Source organism: Zosterops lateralis (genome assembly GCF_965231275.1).
Source record: "Zosterops lateralis genome assembly, chromosome: 33".
NCBI lineage: Eukaryota > Metazoa > Chordata > Aves > Passeriformes > Zosteropidae > Zosterops > Zosterops lateralis.
In genome coordinates, this window is record NC_139793.1 from 1,465,683 (window position 1) to 1,480,308 (window position 14,626).

The 14,626-nt window shown below is 51.1% G+C and overlaps 1 protein-coding gene and 1 long non-coding RNA gene across 2 annotated transcripts; both read left to right on the top strand.

Annotated features, from left to right (window-relative positions):
• Positions 1–639: 639 nt before the first annotated feature.
• LOC310921323 lies at positions 640–4,922 on the top strand. The gene is made up of 3 exons (XR_014592111.1): positions 640–677; positions 4,391–4,428; positions 4,866–4,922. It is a non-coding gene; the product is annotated as an uncharacterized lncRNA (long non-coding RNA).
• A 3,257-nt stretch (positions 4,923–8,179) lies between these two features.
• LOC310921165 (serine/threonine-protein kinase PAK 3-like) lies at positions 8,180–13,925 on the top strand (the record flags this gene model as incomplete). The annotated part of the gene is made up of 8 exons (XM_083881274.1): positions 8,180–8,237; positions 8,787–8,835; positions 9,606–9,718; positions 10,366–10,483; positions 11,169–11,268; positions 11,724–11,920; positions 13,265–13,402; positions 13,824–13,925. Exons 1-8 carry the CDS (start codon positions 8,188–8,190, stop codon positions 13,923–13,925), a joined length of 867 nt encoding a protein of 288 aa, XP_083737400.1. The 5' UTR covers positions 8,180–8,187.
• Positions 13,926–14,626: the final 701 nt, after the last annotated feature.

Below are 14,626 nucleotides of genomic sequence, written 5' to 3' on the forward strand. Positions count from 1 at the left end.
CATGGCATAAACTACTTTTCCAAGCAGCAGCACCTCTCTTGTTCCTGGGCTGGCCGCTCCAACTTGCCAGCTGTCCATCAGCAATGTGCCCGCTGCTCCTGCCTGCTGCCAGTCCTTCCCTGGCAGTGACAGCAGGAGCTGCTCCTGCCGCCGGCAGCTCCTGTGCCTGGAGTCCCTTCCCATGCTGGCAGCACCAGCTGCCTCTTGCCTTCAGCCCAATGCCTGCCTGCACCTCGGCCTGCCTTGGCCAGCTCTCTTTTCCCAAGCCTTTGACTCCCAGGCTTCTGCCCCAGCCCAGGGACATTTGTTATTCCATCACCTGCTGCTTTGACACCATGAACCATCCTGGTTTGACCTAAGAGGGGAATCATGAAGATTGTGGTGGTTTCTTGTCCACAATGTCCTGTTAAGACCAAGAACACACTGTTCTTACAGCTGGGATTGTGGCTGTTCCTACACCGTTTATTACACACTGCATGACTAAAGAAAATCTCTCCTTTTCCTTACTAAGTTGAAGCTACAGCGTAGTGCAATTATGTGTTACAAGAGAATGAATGCCATAATCCCTTTTCTTTTTCAGTCACTAGTGGATAGCTCCCTGGAAGATACAGAACAACTCAACAGTGTTGTGCATACAATGAAGAAAAGGCAACAAAAAAATCCCTCTGGATGATGAGGTAAGAAAACCTGTTTTAATCTGTGTCACTGTTTCTCACCACATCTACCTAAAGTGACAAGAAATTGAGCTGATTTTCTCCACACTGAGGCAGTTTTGCAATGGAGCAGCAGCGTGTCATGATGCTAAATAAGAATCTGGCCTTACCTCTAATGGTCACTGCTACAAAGTGTATCAGTGCACAGCAAGGCAGACTGGGTTATCACAGTTATTCCTCCCCTCCCCTCCTGCACATCCCATTGTCTCCTCTGCAGAAGACACAGGCTATGAAAACAAGGCAAGGTTGCTCCCTCTTTTTCTTCTCCCACAGGACTTGTTAGACACCATGTTTTTACAAAGGACTGCATGTGCCTCTCCCCAGCTTGCCTATTTCTCATTCTCCAAAAGAAGAGAGCTGAAGGAGTCTGAGGCATGTGAGTGCCTGATCTCTCTTTCCCTCTACAGGCTCTGCCTCCCCAAGCCCTGGTTCCCTGCTGTGCTTTGGCATGAGAGCCATTCCAGCCCCAAACACAAGGGCAGTGGAGTTCAGCTGCAAAGCCTCTCTCTGCACTGGGATTGCTTTGAGCCTGCAGCCTCCATGGGCAAGGGCTTTGTGGGAGCAGGGCCAGCACAGCCTGTGCCCTGCACACAGAGCCAGGAAAAGGAGCAGATCCTGCTGCCTTCTGCTGCTGCTGATCCCAGCAGCAACTCCCCTGGCAGTTCCTGCAGGGAACTCCACCCCAAGGGCTTCCATCCCTGTCGTGCCTGGGAGAACTTGTTGCTTTCCAGTTCTCCCCCATCCCTGTGGATTGTGGAGCATGTCAGCACAAGTGTCCATGGCCCTTCCTCCCTGCCCAGCCTGCAGCAGTCCCAGTCCCTGTTGCCTCCCCCTTGCTGCAGCTCCTTGGCCAAAGTGCTGCCAAAGGCAGAGGAGCTGGCTCAGGATCCCTGTTGGCTCCTGGGCTCCGGGATGACCTTCAGAGGGACACTTGGAGCGCTTCCTGAAGAGCTGCCCGTGGCCTGGGGCGTGGATTTGTCCTCCCTGGGTGGCTCTGCTTGGAGTTGGACGCTGCATGGAGTCCCGGAGTTTTCTCAGCAGCCTTTGCAGCCAGTTCTTGGCCAAGGTGTGGCTCTGCTGCCATCCCAAATCTGTGCCTGCCTTGCCCAGCCTGAGTGCAAGTGGGGCATGTGCTGGGCATGGCTGGAGAATTCCATGGACAAAATCCTCCCCCACTGTCACCTTTACATCTGCTCATTGCTCTGGGCAGCACAGATCTGCACTTCTTTTAGTGGAAACACTGAATTGCTTGCAAATCATGACATCTGCAATACTAATGTAAAAATACAGAAAAATCAACTTTGGTTTAAAAATGAAATTTATTTTAAACTGCTACACCCACACTGCCGGTATAGAAACACCCAAATATCAAAGTTTAGAAAATTAGTTTTTTGTTACAATTGTGCTATGTAAATAAATACAATTATAACTTTCAGTTAAAAAAATCAATTTATTGAAACCCTCTACAACCACTCACTGTACAGAAATATCCATTGAAATTTAACCATTTAATGTATTACATATTATTCCAACTGTGCAGCCTATATACAAATGCAAAATTGTCAGTATGCCACAATAAAGAATCCCAGAGCCAGTATTAAAGAAATAGAATTCTATAACCATACAACTCAAGATATATTTCAATATTTGTACACTCATAACTATAGGATATACAGATGTAAATCTATAATTTATATTTCATATGACATAAAGCAAGCCTCATAGAAATACACACACAAAAAACTTATCTATAAGTATACAAATACCAATGTACCAATATAAGAATCCTTACAAACCCATCAACAAAACTATACAGCCATACATCTGAACAAGTCTGTCAGTATAAATACAGATGTCAGCACATCAATATACATGCATCAAGAGAACAATAGACATACATATATACCTGTACAAATACCAGTCTACATCAGGCTATATAAATAAACATCAACTTCTAACTCTCAGTCCCACTGTGCCCATCTCTAACTCCAAGTCCATCCGCAGGAATTGCAGCTGCCCAAGTCCCCGGGCTCTCCCTGGGTCTCTTCCTCCCGTGCAGAGCAGCTCTCCTGGACAGGGACAGCAGATGGGACCCGTGGGGAGCAAAGGGAACACTGAGTCAGGATGGGGCCGTTTCCCTTGGCAGCAGCTGCCCTTCACTCAGGGCAGGGCAAATGGCAGCGCCTCCCCAGGAGGGGGAGAAAGAACAAGTTTGTCCAAAGGCCAGGGCCAAAGGCCAGGCCCCCCTCAGCCCCAGGCTGCCTAAGCGGCCCTGCGGCCTCACCCGGGCTCTGGGCTGGCAGCAGCAGCTCCCTGGGCACTGCTGGAGCTGGTGGCCTTCAGCTTCTCCCTGCTGCCTCCTGTCAGTGCCCGCCTGTGCTCAAGGTCTGCAGGGCAGCTGTGGCCAAAGTGGAGCCTCTGCAATTGGTTCCAAGGGTTGGCAGAGCTGCAGGTCCGGAGCCCTGTGTGCTCCCTGCTGGCCCCTCCATCCCCTGAGCCCCAGCGTGCCCTGGGCAAAGCCCCGGCCCCCTTCAGTTTCTTCAGCCCCTCACAGTCCTCTCAGCCCACTCCATCCCTTCGGAGCCATCCCGGGGCCTTGGAGCCGCCAGCGCCCTCAGCCTGTGCCACTTCCCTGTGCCCTGAGTGCCCCCGTGGCCCTCTGCTCCCCCAGAGCCCTCAGTGCCCCCAGCAGCTCAAGGGCACCGTCCCTGCAGCGTCAGCGCCTCCTCAGCCCCCTCAGCCCCCTGTGTCTCCCTGTCCTTCAGCAGCTCCTCAGGGGACAGTGCCTGGGGCCACCGGCAGCTCCCAGTGCTCCAGGGACACCCGGGGCTGGAACTGCTGCTCCGCCCGGCCCGGCCGCCAGCTGGGACCCAGCACAGACACAGGGGACACAGGGGGCACAGGGGGAAAAACAAGAGCTGAAAAAGGCAGCCCAGGGGGGACAGAGGGAAAAATGCAGCCTGGGCCTACACAAACATCACTCCATCCACCTGCAGCAATTCACAGACCAGCACAGAGCCTTTGCTTTGTGATGTCAGGGCACGGTTGCCACGTGCTCGTGGTGACATCACAAGGTTGCCTTGGAGCACGGGAGGCCTCAGGGGTGTCAGAGCGGCTCTTGAGTTCGCTCTGTGCAGGATTGTCCTGCTGCGCTTGAGGCTTTTCAGTGTGCAAGTGCTCACTGAGAGTAGCCTTGCGATTTTCTTGTCTTTCAAGCAGTTTGAAAACCTGCACAGCAGTTCCCAAAATGATTGGGCAACTTGCTGCTGCAGTTTTCACTGCTTATGGAATAGGTTATTCAACCTATTTCATGACACACCTGGCAGGTAAGTAGAGGTTTTCCCTGGGTGTCACCTAACCTGGCTTTTGTGTCTTCCTACTCTTTCAAAACAGAAAGACCATTTGGATGCCACTTGGGTAAAGCTCCTCCTGCCAACACGTTCAGCTCCAAAGGGGGTGTCTGTGGCCAGGGCTGTGCGGGCAGCATTTGCAAGGAAACCTGCAGGGGTTGTGTTCCCTCCATGGGACAGTCTGTGGCAGCAGAGTCTGTCATTTCCTCCCTTTGCTGGGTCAAGCAGCACAACTTGAAAAATGGGGGCTGGGAGACCTTCTAAAAATTCTCTGGTTGTTTCCAGTTTCCTCAAAGAATCTGGTTCATTTTCCCTTGCCCACTGCAGGTCACCTGAGCCGGGTATTCAGAGGGGCCGATCCGGAGGTGAGTGAGAAAGGAACATTTGATGTTCCTGGTGTTTAAGAATTGTGCAGCAAGCTGTGAGCTTGGCCTGGGGCAGTAGAGAGTAGAGGGCCAGCTGAGTAGGCTGCAAGAAAATCCATTTCCATGTCTGCAGCAGCAAGAGCAAAGGCATCCCTGGCTATTTCCTAATTTTCCATTGCAGAGCTTTAAATGAACTAAAAGCCCAGTTTTGCAGAGAGAATGTTGCCTCCCCAGAGTAGCCAGGGGGGATTATCTAATTCAGAGCAATTTGCAGTCCACTTGAATCAGCCCATTTGAATTTAGTCTGAGGGACTTAGAATCCCATTGCTCTAAAAGATGATGATTTGTGCTTAGTAGAGCTGGCTCTAGAGCTGAACACAAAGAAAGTTATAAATGAGAGGTAATGGCCCGTGTCTCACACTCCTGACTGTCCACAGAGCACAGAACCAAGAGAAGATTCTCCTCTGGCTCCCTGTGCTCCTGGAGAAGAGGCCAGAGAGGAGCCAAATGACCACCAGGCTCCAGCTGTGGTGACACCACAAATGGAGCCCAATGACCACCAGGCTCCAGCTGTGGTCACACCACAGCCTGAACATTCTCAGACAGTAAGTGCCAGTTCTAGAGGGTGCTGTCTTTAGTGCAAGGCAGAGCTGCAAGTTTCTGAGCAGCCAGCTCTTGCTGTTGGTGGCTGAGGATGCTGAGTGCCGGAGTCCTGCCAGGACCCAGCCATTCCCCTCAGCCAGTGATCCCTGGAAAATGGGCTTTGAGCTGTCCTGTTTAGGCCCCAGCTTGCTGGGATTCTGACAGGGGCAGCATCTCACAGTCACTTGCTCTGTATTTGTGTCTACAGAACATGGAGGCAGAGGCACAAGCAGAGCTGTCTGCATTTCCCAGGGATATCATGGCAGTGCACAGGAGGAGCACAAAAGAGATGAGGAGAATTCTTTACCACTGGAACATCTATCATCTCAGGCGCAATTTAGAAAACCAGGTGAGTGGAGGAGTGGCAGCCACTCCACTCATGAAAGCTTCCCCTTGCTCTTCACAGATCTTTGGTGAGGAGCTTCAGGCAGAGCTGCAGGAAACCCAGGCGAGGATCAGGACATCAGACGAGAGGCTGGAGGAAGAAACGACTGGCAGCGAGGAGCCCCGAGATTCCTGCGAGGACCAGAAACTGTCCCAGGCAGAAGCGCTGCCAGTTGGACACTTTCTGAATGTGGTGGAGAAAAAGAGGACTCCATGGGAGGAGGTAGAACATCTGAACAAGGAGCTGCAAGTGGGTCTGCAGCCCTTGGAGGGGGAAGAGTTCTTTTGGAGAAATGGAATGGTCATTCTGGCAGTCATCCTTCAGAAAATCCATGCAAATGGATTTTGGAGGAAATGGAAAATGAATCTGGCTCTGAACTTGAGGAAAACCAGCCTTTGGGATTGACCCATCAAGTTAGAGAAGTGAACATCAGAAAAAACCCATGGCAGAGCCCTGCATGTGGCTGACAGCAGCTCCCTAAGGGCTTGCATTTGAAATGGGATCTGGGGCTAATCTCTGCCAGCCACTTTTCTGACACAAACTCCTTTGTTGTCTCAGATCTCCACAGGCTCTTCTGTTGAACCTGCAGCAGCAGCAGCAGCAGCAGTGTCACCTAAAGGAGCCTTTGCTGCCCCAGCTCAGAAGTGGAGCCCGGGCAGTTGGTTCCTCTCCAGCAGTGACACAGCTGCTGCTCAGCAACAGGAGGTGGAGGATGACTCCCTGGAGCTCCTGAGTACGTCTGGTGTCTTTCTTCTCTGAGGGACAGTGCACTGTGTGCACGTGTCAGCACAGCTGCACCAAATGATCCTCCTCACTGTGGTGTCCCAGGGGCATTTAGGGCTCCCCACAGGAAATGCTGTGCTCCAAGGCAGCAAGAGAGTGCTCTGGGTGTTCCTGCTGCCTCTGAGGGCAGCTTGGACGTGCTGGGCTTTGCCTGAGCTTCCCTGTCTGCTGAAGGCAGAAGCAGGGCTTGTTCTTGCATCAGCAGAAGGCCGTGACCTAGGAAATGATCTGGGCAAGTTCTGTGTGCTGGTGGCCAAACTGGATAGAATGGTTAGCTTCCTAAATTCTCCTTAGACTCCTGACTTCTCACCCATCACCAGACCAAAAAACTTCAAAGATTGATTAATTTAGGCTCTTGGTTGTGGTTTTGGTTTTAGTTTGGGTTTTTTTCTGGATTTTTTTTGGGTAGAGTGTTTTCTCCATCCTGAAGGAACTCTTCTGCCCCATGTGTCTTGCTGGTGTCATTTTTATGACTGTTCTTATTATCACTACTACATCTACCAGTATTTTATGAGATTATATGTTTGTCTGTGAGAACTCCTTTGAAAGAACATCAGGCAACACTGAAACAGAGAGCCAGAGGTGTTCTTTTTGTGCCCCCGTTGAAAGGACAGATAATTTTATCACAATCTGTATTTAATATCCTAGTTTTGTTCTTAGAAAGATGTGTCCAAGAAACACATCCCTGGGGCTTGATCAGATCAAAGTGCACTGTAGGCATTTCTCAGGAGCAAGCCTCCAGCCCCTCTGCTGTATATTCCTCAGATCCATGGCACTTTTCCATTCCTGATTCCCAGTCATTCCCATGACTGTTAGAATGCTGCCCATTGACCCAAGCCCTGCTCAGATCAGTCTCGAGGAACACACATCAAGTCCTCTGTGATTCTGCAGCACAAGTCATTGAATCTGCTTCTTGCCCAGAAGAGCTGCCAGTGCTGTGCTCTCAGAGAAGACCTGGGGGGGCTGAGAACAGAGCCCAGGTGACTCTGTGTCTCCCATCCCCTGTTGGCACAAAAAGGGCATTGATGTGCACCTGGGTGTGTCTGAGCTCAGAGCCAATCCTGCTGTGTCCTGAATGAGGTCCCCGGCTTGGAAGGGGCTGGGTCTGGCCATGCCTTCTTGCCATGGCTTGTCAGGGCTGGTGCTGGGGCTTTGGCAGCTTTGTTGTGGTGGCTGCCCTGGCCCTGAGGGCCGGTGTGAGTGCAGAGGCTGGAGCCTTGCTGAGCTGGGAGAGTCCCGCTGCCGCCCAGCCGCTGCAGCGCGGAGCTTCCCCCAGGCAGCAGCCCCTGCTCTGGGCCGGCTCCTGCATGGTCTGGGCTGGGCTCAGCCAGGGGCAGCATCTCCTCTGGGCAGCTGTCCGTGTCCCGCCGGCCCCTGAGGAGGGAGCACTGCTGTCCTTGCTGCCCTTGCCCGCTGCGGGAAGATGGGCACGTGTGCGGGGCTGAGAGGGCCAGTGCAATGGCAGGGACTGATCCCTGCTCTCAGGGGGAGGAGGAGCACTGTGCTTCTCCACCTGGGCCACGGCCAAGGGCGTCTTCCAGCTCAGCCTGCTCATCATGGCTCAGGCTCCTGCTGCTGCTGGAGGCCCCCTTGGCATTGCTTAGGGCATCAGCTGCTTTGCTTTACAAAGGGAAAGGCATTCTCTTGCCCAACTGCTGCAAGGTGGAGAAGGTGCCCTCCTCTCCTGGGAATGCATCTCCCTCTGCTTTGTTTTCTGTCAAGAGATCTCTTCAAAGGGCTGTGGAAAATCAGGCTCTGTGCTGGCCTGCTTGTACTGCAGAGCTGCCTGTCTTGTTGTGCTTGTTGGCGTTACCCAGCTGAGCACAAAGGATTCAGAAGGCCAGAGTGTACAGCCCCAGTGGGGCTGCCTTTTGTATCTCTTGGATGGTGGGATCTCTGCTTTCAAGTGAGCATCTTGCACTTTGTTTCCCTCAGGGAAAATGGTGAACATGGAGAATCCCCAGAGGAGATACATTGAACTGGAAAATGTTGGCAGCGGGTGAGTCCAACCACAGTTGCTTCTCCACAGTCATGGGGCAGGTGATTTGCTGCTGGAATATCTACCAAGTGTGAAGTCAGGCAAGCTGCAAACATATTCAGACACTGGGTTAGTCTGCCCCATGTCTCAGTACCAGCCAGAATTTGTAAGTGTGGTCAGGAGGCATTGTCAAAGACACTTGTATTTCATTGCCAGAAACAGCAACCCACGCCCAACCACAGCAGTGAGATAGCAGTTCTCATGAATATTTCTTCCAAGTGTTTGCTGAAGGAAATAGTCTGTGCTCAGGAGAAAAACTGCCCAGTTTAGAAACTGAAACCTGAGATGAAAGAATCACCTGGCCTTTTGAGCTGAGGCAGTAAAGGCCAATGCTTCAGCAACAGGCCCAGTGCCCATGCACTGGAGAGGAAAATGCATCATCTGCCTTCTGGCAGAGCCCTCCTGCATGCTGCAGGTTTGAGGCATTTCCAGCAGACATCTCCTGTCTGGGCTGGCTTTCACTCCAAATCTAAATGCCTTCTCCTTTCTTTGCTGCTGTTTTGTTTCTAGGAGTTTTGGAGTTGTTTGCAGAGCAGTCGACACTGCCACAGGAGGAGAGGTAAATGTCGACAGCCCCTGCAGATCCTGCTGCTCTCCAGGGCTTTCCTCTCTTGTGTCAGCTGGGGCTGGAGCTGTGGCTAGAGCTGTGCTGCAAAGGCACAAGAAGCACAGACTGGTGCCAGCCTGCCAAGTGCATCTGGGACAGTCTTTGTCCTGCTCAGCTGCCAGGAGGAAGGCAAGGAGGGCAGCGGTTCCTTTCAGAGAAGGACGCTCTCCCTGGCTCTCAATTGCTCCCACAAAGGTGGTGCCTTAGAGCATCTCACTGCTCTCTGGGGCTATGGCTTCAGAGTGCTGAATTCTTATTTCGGCCTGCTAGGAAAGATATCTGAATGTTCCTGGCAGTTCCTCAGCCACCTGCAGTGCTGCCCTTTGGAAGTGCACGTAGGGAGAGAGCTGCAAAGCGCCCCTAAAAGCCCCAAGCCCTGCCTATGGCCTGAGACGTATCTGCAGAGTACCAAGGCACACATTGCTTCTTTTGAAGTGCAGACAGAGAAACAGAGAGTGTGCTCAGACCTTTGGGGGTGATAGTTGAGACACCATTGTTAACAAGTGGATGAGGCAAAACATCAGTGGCCACGTGTCCTGTAAGTGGCCCCCAAAGGAGCAGAGAAATGCACTGCTGAAATGCCAGTTCCTAACAACTCCTTTGTCTATACACAAGGCACTTTGGCACGGCTCACCTGTGTCATTGCAAAATCACTCACCCCAGGTGTGTTGTGGTATCCTGCCACCAACTTCTAAAGTTGCTGATTTTCAATGTCATTCTAGGTGGCCATCAAAAAAATCAACCTTCAAGGAGTGAGCGACATGCAAGATATTGTTAGTGAAATCACAGTCATGAAGAGGAATAGGAGCCCCCATGTAGTGAATTATTTAGACAGGTGAGTGATCATGGTCTCATCCCGAGAAGGTTTGTTTATGTACTAAAAGCATGGGAGGTTAAAAACCCACTTTGGACACTGGCAGAAAAGAGAGCTGGTCATTACTGGTTAATTATTATTTCTCAACTCATCTCCAATGGAAGGAAAGAGAGTGTATTTTGTCTGCATGAGTCTTCCCTGGCTTTCAAACACATAGTTGAAAAAGTGTATCAACTCTACCATAGTAAGTCAGTACCCTGAAAGTTCACTGCCTCCATGTTGTCTCAGGATTGATCTTTGAAGATTTCTGCAAGGCCGATGAAGGATCCTAGAGAGGATTTCCCTTTGGATTGTTGCCCCTCTTTTCCATGGCTGTCCATGCCAAGAACACTAGGTGCTTATTTGCAGAAATAATACCATGTGTGACAGGCTTTTAATCTTGGCTGTTACTAAACTGCACTTTTTGCCTGCTGGCCATCAGAGACATCTCCTTTTTCACAGATGTGCTGTTCTCCTTGAGACTGCACAGACTGCAAACAATGCACAGCCTGGAGGGAATGTCTATTCCTTTCATTCTGTCCTTGTCACAAAGGGATCCAGAAACAAGAATCAAGCAAAGAAACCAACATTTGCATGTTCACCTGCATGGCCTTGTTTCCTTCTTTCAGCTACCTTGTGCGCAAAGAACTCTGGCTGGTGATGGAGTTCATGGATGGAGGCACTCTGTACGACGCTGTCAGGGAGACCAAGATGACAGAAGACGAAATTGCCATCGTCAGTCGGGAGGTCAGTCAGGGATCCCAGCTGTGCTTCCCAGGGCTGGGGCAGGACTGTCTGGGAAAGGGGCTCAGAACAGGAGCCATTCCATGGGCCAGGCTTTGTTTCTGTGTCACTGGAATGCTCTGGGCAAGCAAGAGCATCCCCCACGTGAACTGCCTGCCAGTGCGCCTGCACTCACTGGACTCTGTTCTTGTCCTCTTCTCTCCTGCTGTTGCATTCTCCCTCTGGCTCTTGTATTTGCCGTTCTCCATTTTGCCTCTCTAAACTTTGGCCTGTCTGCACGGCATTCCTTGCCTGTAAAAGCAAAGGTGGTGGTGGCAGCATTTGAAAGGAATAGCAAAGAAAAAAGAGAGACTCATTTCTCTCAGTGCTCAGCTGAAAAGGTTAGCAGTGCAGCCAAAATGCTCTTGACTTCTGAGCACATGCACTGCAGCAGCAGTCATTCTGGCAGCTGTGCAGGGTAGAGTCTACACCAGCAGTTGCTGCTGCAATTTGAAAAGCTGACCTGCCTTTCTTTAGAAGGGTGCTGCTCTGCCAGTGTTGGAGCAGCAAGCTCTTCCTCTCAATGGCACTGTGCTCTGCCATTACTCCCCATTCCCCTGGAAAGGCAATCTTGGAGAGCTGTTTCCTTTCTTGTGTGATGAAATCCCATCCCTGATTTTTGCCCTCCTGTTTCTGGTTTCTCTCTCAGTGCCTCCAAGGACTGAATTACCTCCACTCCCACCATGTGATGCACCGAGATTTGAAGAGCCTCAACATCCTCCTCCGAACCGATGGCTCTGTCAAGCTGGGTCAGTATATTCTTGGTCAGGTGCAGCAGTCCAGGGATATGGGGGATGTGGGGCTGCTTTGGAGTGACTTCCAGCCACCCAAAAACGGTGCTGGTGGCAGTGCAGGGAGCCCTGCTGTGAGCTGACCACACGGTTGCAAGGTGCACAGACCTATGACAGGGAAAAAGTCCAGAGTGGCATTGCTCTGTGTGTGTCCCTCCTAGAGGGAGGAAGCTATGAGTCTAAAGCTTCAGGGGAACAAAAGCCACTGCTGGAGGCAGTGTAAAAAAGGTGGGGGTTTTTGAAGTAGCCAATGCCAAATTTCCTTGGCTAAAGTCCTGAGGAAACAGAGCAGGGATGGTTGTTCAGGAGATTCAACAGCACATTCTCCAACTTCTACTGAGAATTTTTTTTGCTTGCTTTCCTAATTGCACGGGATTCAAATCAAAACAATCTTTTGCTTTCTTTCTCCCCAGCTGATTTTGGCTTCTCTGCTCTACTCACCCCTGAGCAGAGCAGACGGAACTCGGTGGTTGGGACTGCTTGGTGGAGGGCACCTGAGGTGGTGAAAGGTCACCCATATGGCCCAGGAGTGGACATATGGGCGTTTGGGATTGTGGCCATAGAAACGCTGGAAGGACGAGCTCCGTACTGGAATGAAAGTCCTCGCTCGGTAAGGTGTAAATACTCTCTGATCCCGCTGTCTTTCTCCCCCAGCCCACCTTCTGTGTGCCATTGGACAAGATCCCATTGCCATCTGCTGGAACTACTTCCACCACGGTCCGTTTCTGAAAATGTCCCTGCAGCACATCAGCATCTGCTGGAGTTTTGGTTGCATCACTGGGGCAACTCAAGCCTTACCCTACACAAACAATCTCCCTTCTCAGGCAACATTTGGCTTTGGCTTAGAAGTCGTTCCAGCTCTTTTGGCCACATAGATGGCCCTACTAACAGGAAACAACCATCTTAGAGCTACTGTTCTCTTTCCTGAAATGAAGGCAAGAAAGCCAAACCCAACCAAGTTTCTAAAAGAGTGGTTTGGAGAGAAGAAATGCACCCCCATTTTTCTCACAGGGAAACTTGTCTGAAACCTGGACAAGAGGCTGTGAAGGCCACACAATCTTGTATGCTTCTTGGGCAGTGGTGCTGAAACACTTAGTGATCATCCTTCTTTCCTAACCCAAACCACTTTCTCCATGGCACCAAGCTGAAGCCTGGTGATGGGGAGAGCCTGCCAAAACCCCCCTTTGTTTCCTGGCACTTCCTAGGATGGCCATACCATTAATACATTGACTTGAGGATCCAAATGAGCAGAGGACTACTGTAGGGATGGCATTTCTCCCTCTTCTGATTTGACCACCAAAATTTTCCTTTTGCCGTATAAGGGAAGCTGAAATTTGCATTCTGCTGAGAGACAGAGCTGCAGGTGTTTCCCGTGTGCCCAAACAGGCATTTTCATCACAAAATTTGTGCATGCATCTTCATGTGTCTGTGTTGAAGATGAGATTCCAAATGTTTGTTTCCTGACCGGAGGAATAACTGAGGGATTTCCTTTCTTTACTTGCAATTACCATTGTTTTCAAGAACCAAGCAAAAAGCTGGATGACTTTTGTTTGATGGCAGCTGTGCTTTAGGGACCAACAAGCCCTGCAGAGATGCTTTTCATGTAATGATCCTTGGAAATGGTAGAGTGAGTTAGTAGAGCAAAGTCTCTCTTCCAAACAGCCTGCCAAGCTGGTCAGGTGAATCCTCAGAGAAGCAAAGGGGCTTTTGCTGATGTAGTTTCCACTAACAAGGTCAGTCAATGAAATCAGCTGCCAAGGCAAGATCTGCTGCATGTTGGAAAAGCTGTGGCTGCCTCGGGCTTTGGGTTTTTGCTGGTCCAGGAAAGTCATCTCTGCCTCTGTGCCACGGCAGAAACTGCCACTGCAGAGTGCAGCTTGAACAATGGGATCTGGGAGAGCAGTTCCAGAGGTGAAAGAAGCAGCTGAGAGACTGGTGTTTCCTTTTTCTCCAGGCTCAGCTCCTGATAGCCACCAAAGGGACCCCAGAGCTGCAGCAGCCCAAGCTCCTCTCCCCTTTGCTGCGGGACTTCCTGAGCTGCTGCCTGCAGACAGACGAGGCACGGCGCTGGTCTGCCCAGGAGCTGCTGCAGGTAAAATGCCAAGGGGCTGCAGGGAAACAGTGTCCCAGGGATGGGCTCCTCCTCCACTCAAGTGCAAGGCATCAGATGAGCCCCCTCCTCCTCACCTCCACTCTTGGTGCTGTTCAAATGCAAACAGCCAGGAGTCCTAGACTGGGCTGGGCTGGCAGGGACCTGGAAAGCTCATCTGGTCCAAGTGCCCTGCAGTGAGCAGGGGCATCTTTACAGAGATCAGGATGCTCAGACCTGAAATCTTTCCAGGGCTGGGGCACTTAGCATCTCTTGCAGCAAGCTGTGCCACTGCTGCCCCACTGTTGGTCCTTAGACCTACTCTGACTCAATCTCCTTTTAATTTAAAAAATATTCCCCTACCTTTGAGGCTCTTAGCTTGGAAAATATTGGCTTATTGTTGTTTTTTTTTTCCTTTGTGCAGCATCCATTTGTATCATTGGCAAAGCCGACATCCAGCCTGGTGCCACTGATCATTATGGTGAAGGAGTGGAAGGAGGAGAGAAGAAGAAGACATCAACGTTAAAACTGTTGGCCCATCACCAGTCCAGAGAAAAAATTTAGAGTAGGGTTCAAGTTAGGGTTCTAGTTAAGATTGTTCTGTAGTATTGTAGTGTAGGATAGCAGCCTATGATATTAGCATTGATTGTAAACAAATAAATTTGTGAAATCTCAACTCCTTTCAAAGATTCCTCTCCTGAGCCTCTGAGAAATCTCAACATTTCCTTCTGAACTTAGAGGAGGAAAATGACATTGAGGGCTTCTTTGGTACAGTTGGAAAGTGGGGAAGGCTCTTCTTCAGTCATCCTCTCCAGAGCACAGGGCCTTTGGAATGTGGCCCACTGGCTGGGTTTTACCCAGCTGTGGCACTTGTGTTTGAGGCAGAAAGGGCAGTGGCATTTGCAGGCAGAACCAAAGGACGAGTGGGGCAGCCCAAACACCCTGTGCATCTGCAGGCCTTGAGCTCTGACTGGAGAGCATTTGAGTTCCTGCCTCTTGGATTTGTATCCCTAAGTGCAGTCTCTCTGTGTTTGGAGGAGAGTTTTGCCCCAGTGAGAAAGCAGAAAGGTCAGGGAGGCTGCTGGGAAAGGCGCAGAGCTGGTGCAGAGCTGTCAGCGGGCGCCAGGTGAGAGCAGGCCCCGCCTTGGCCAGGCTGGAGCCCCAGCAGAGCCCTGGCAGAGCCCGGAGCAGCCTGAGCCTGGGCAGGGGCAGGCTGGAAGGAGGCCC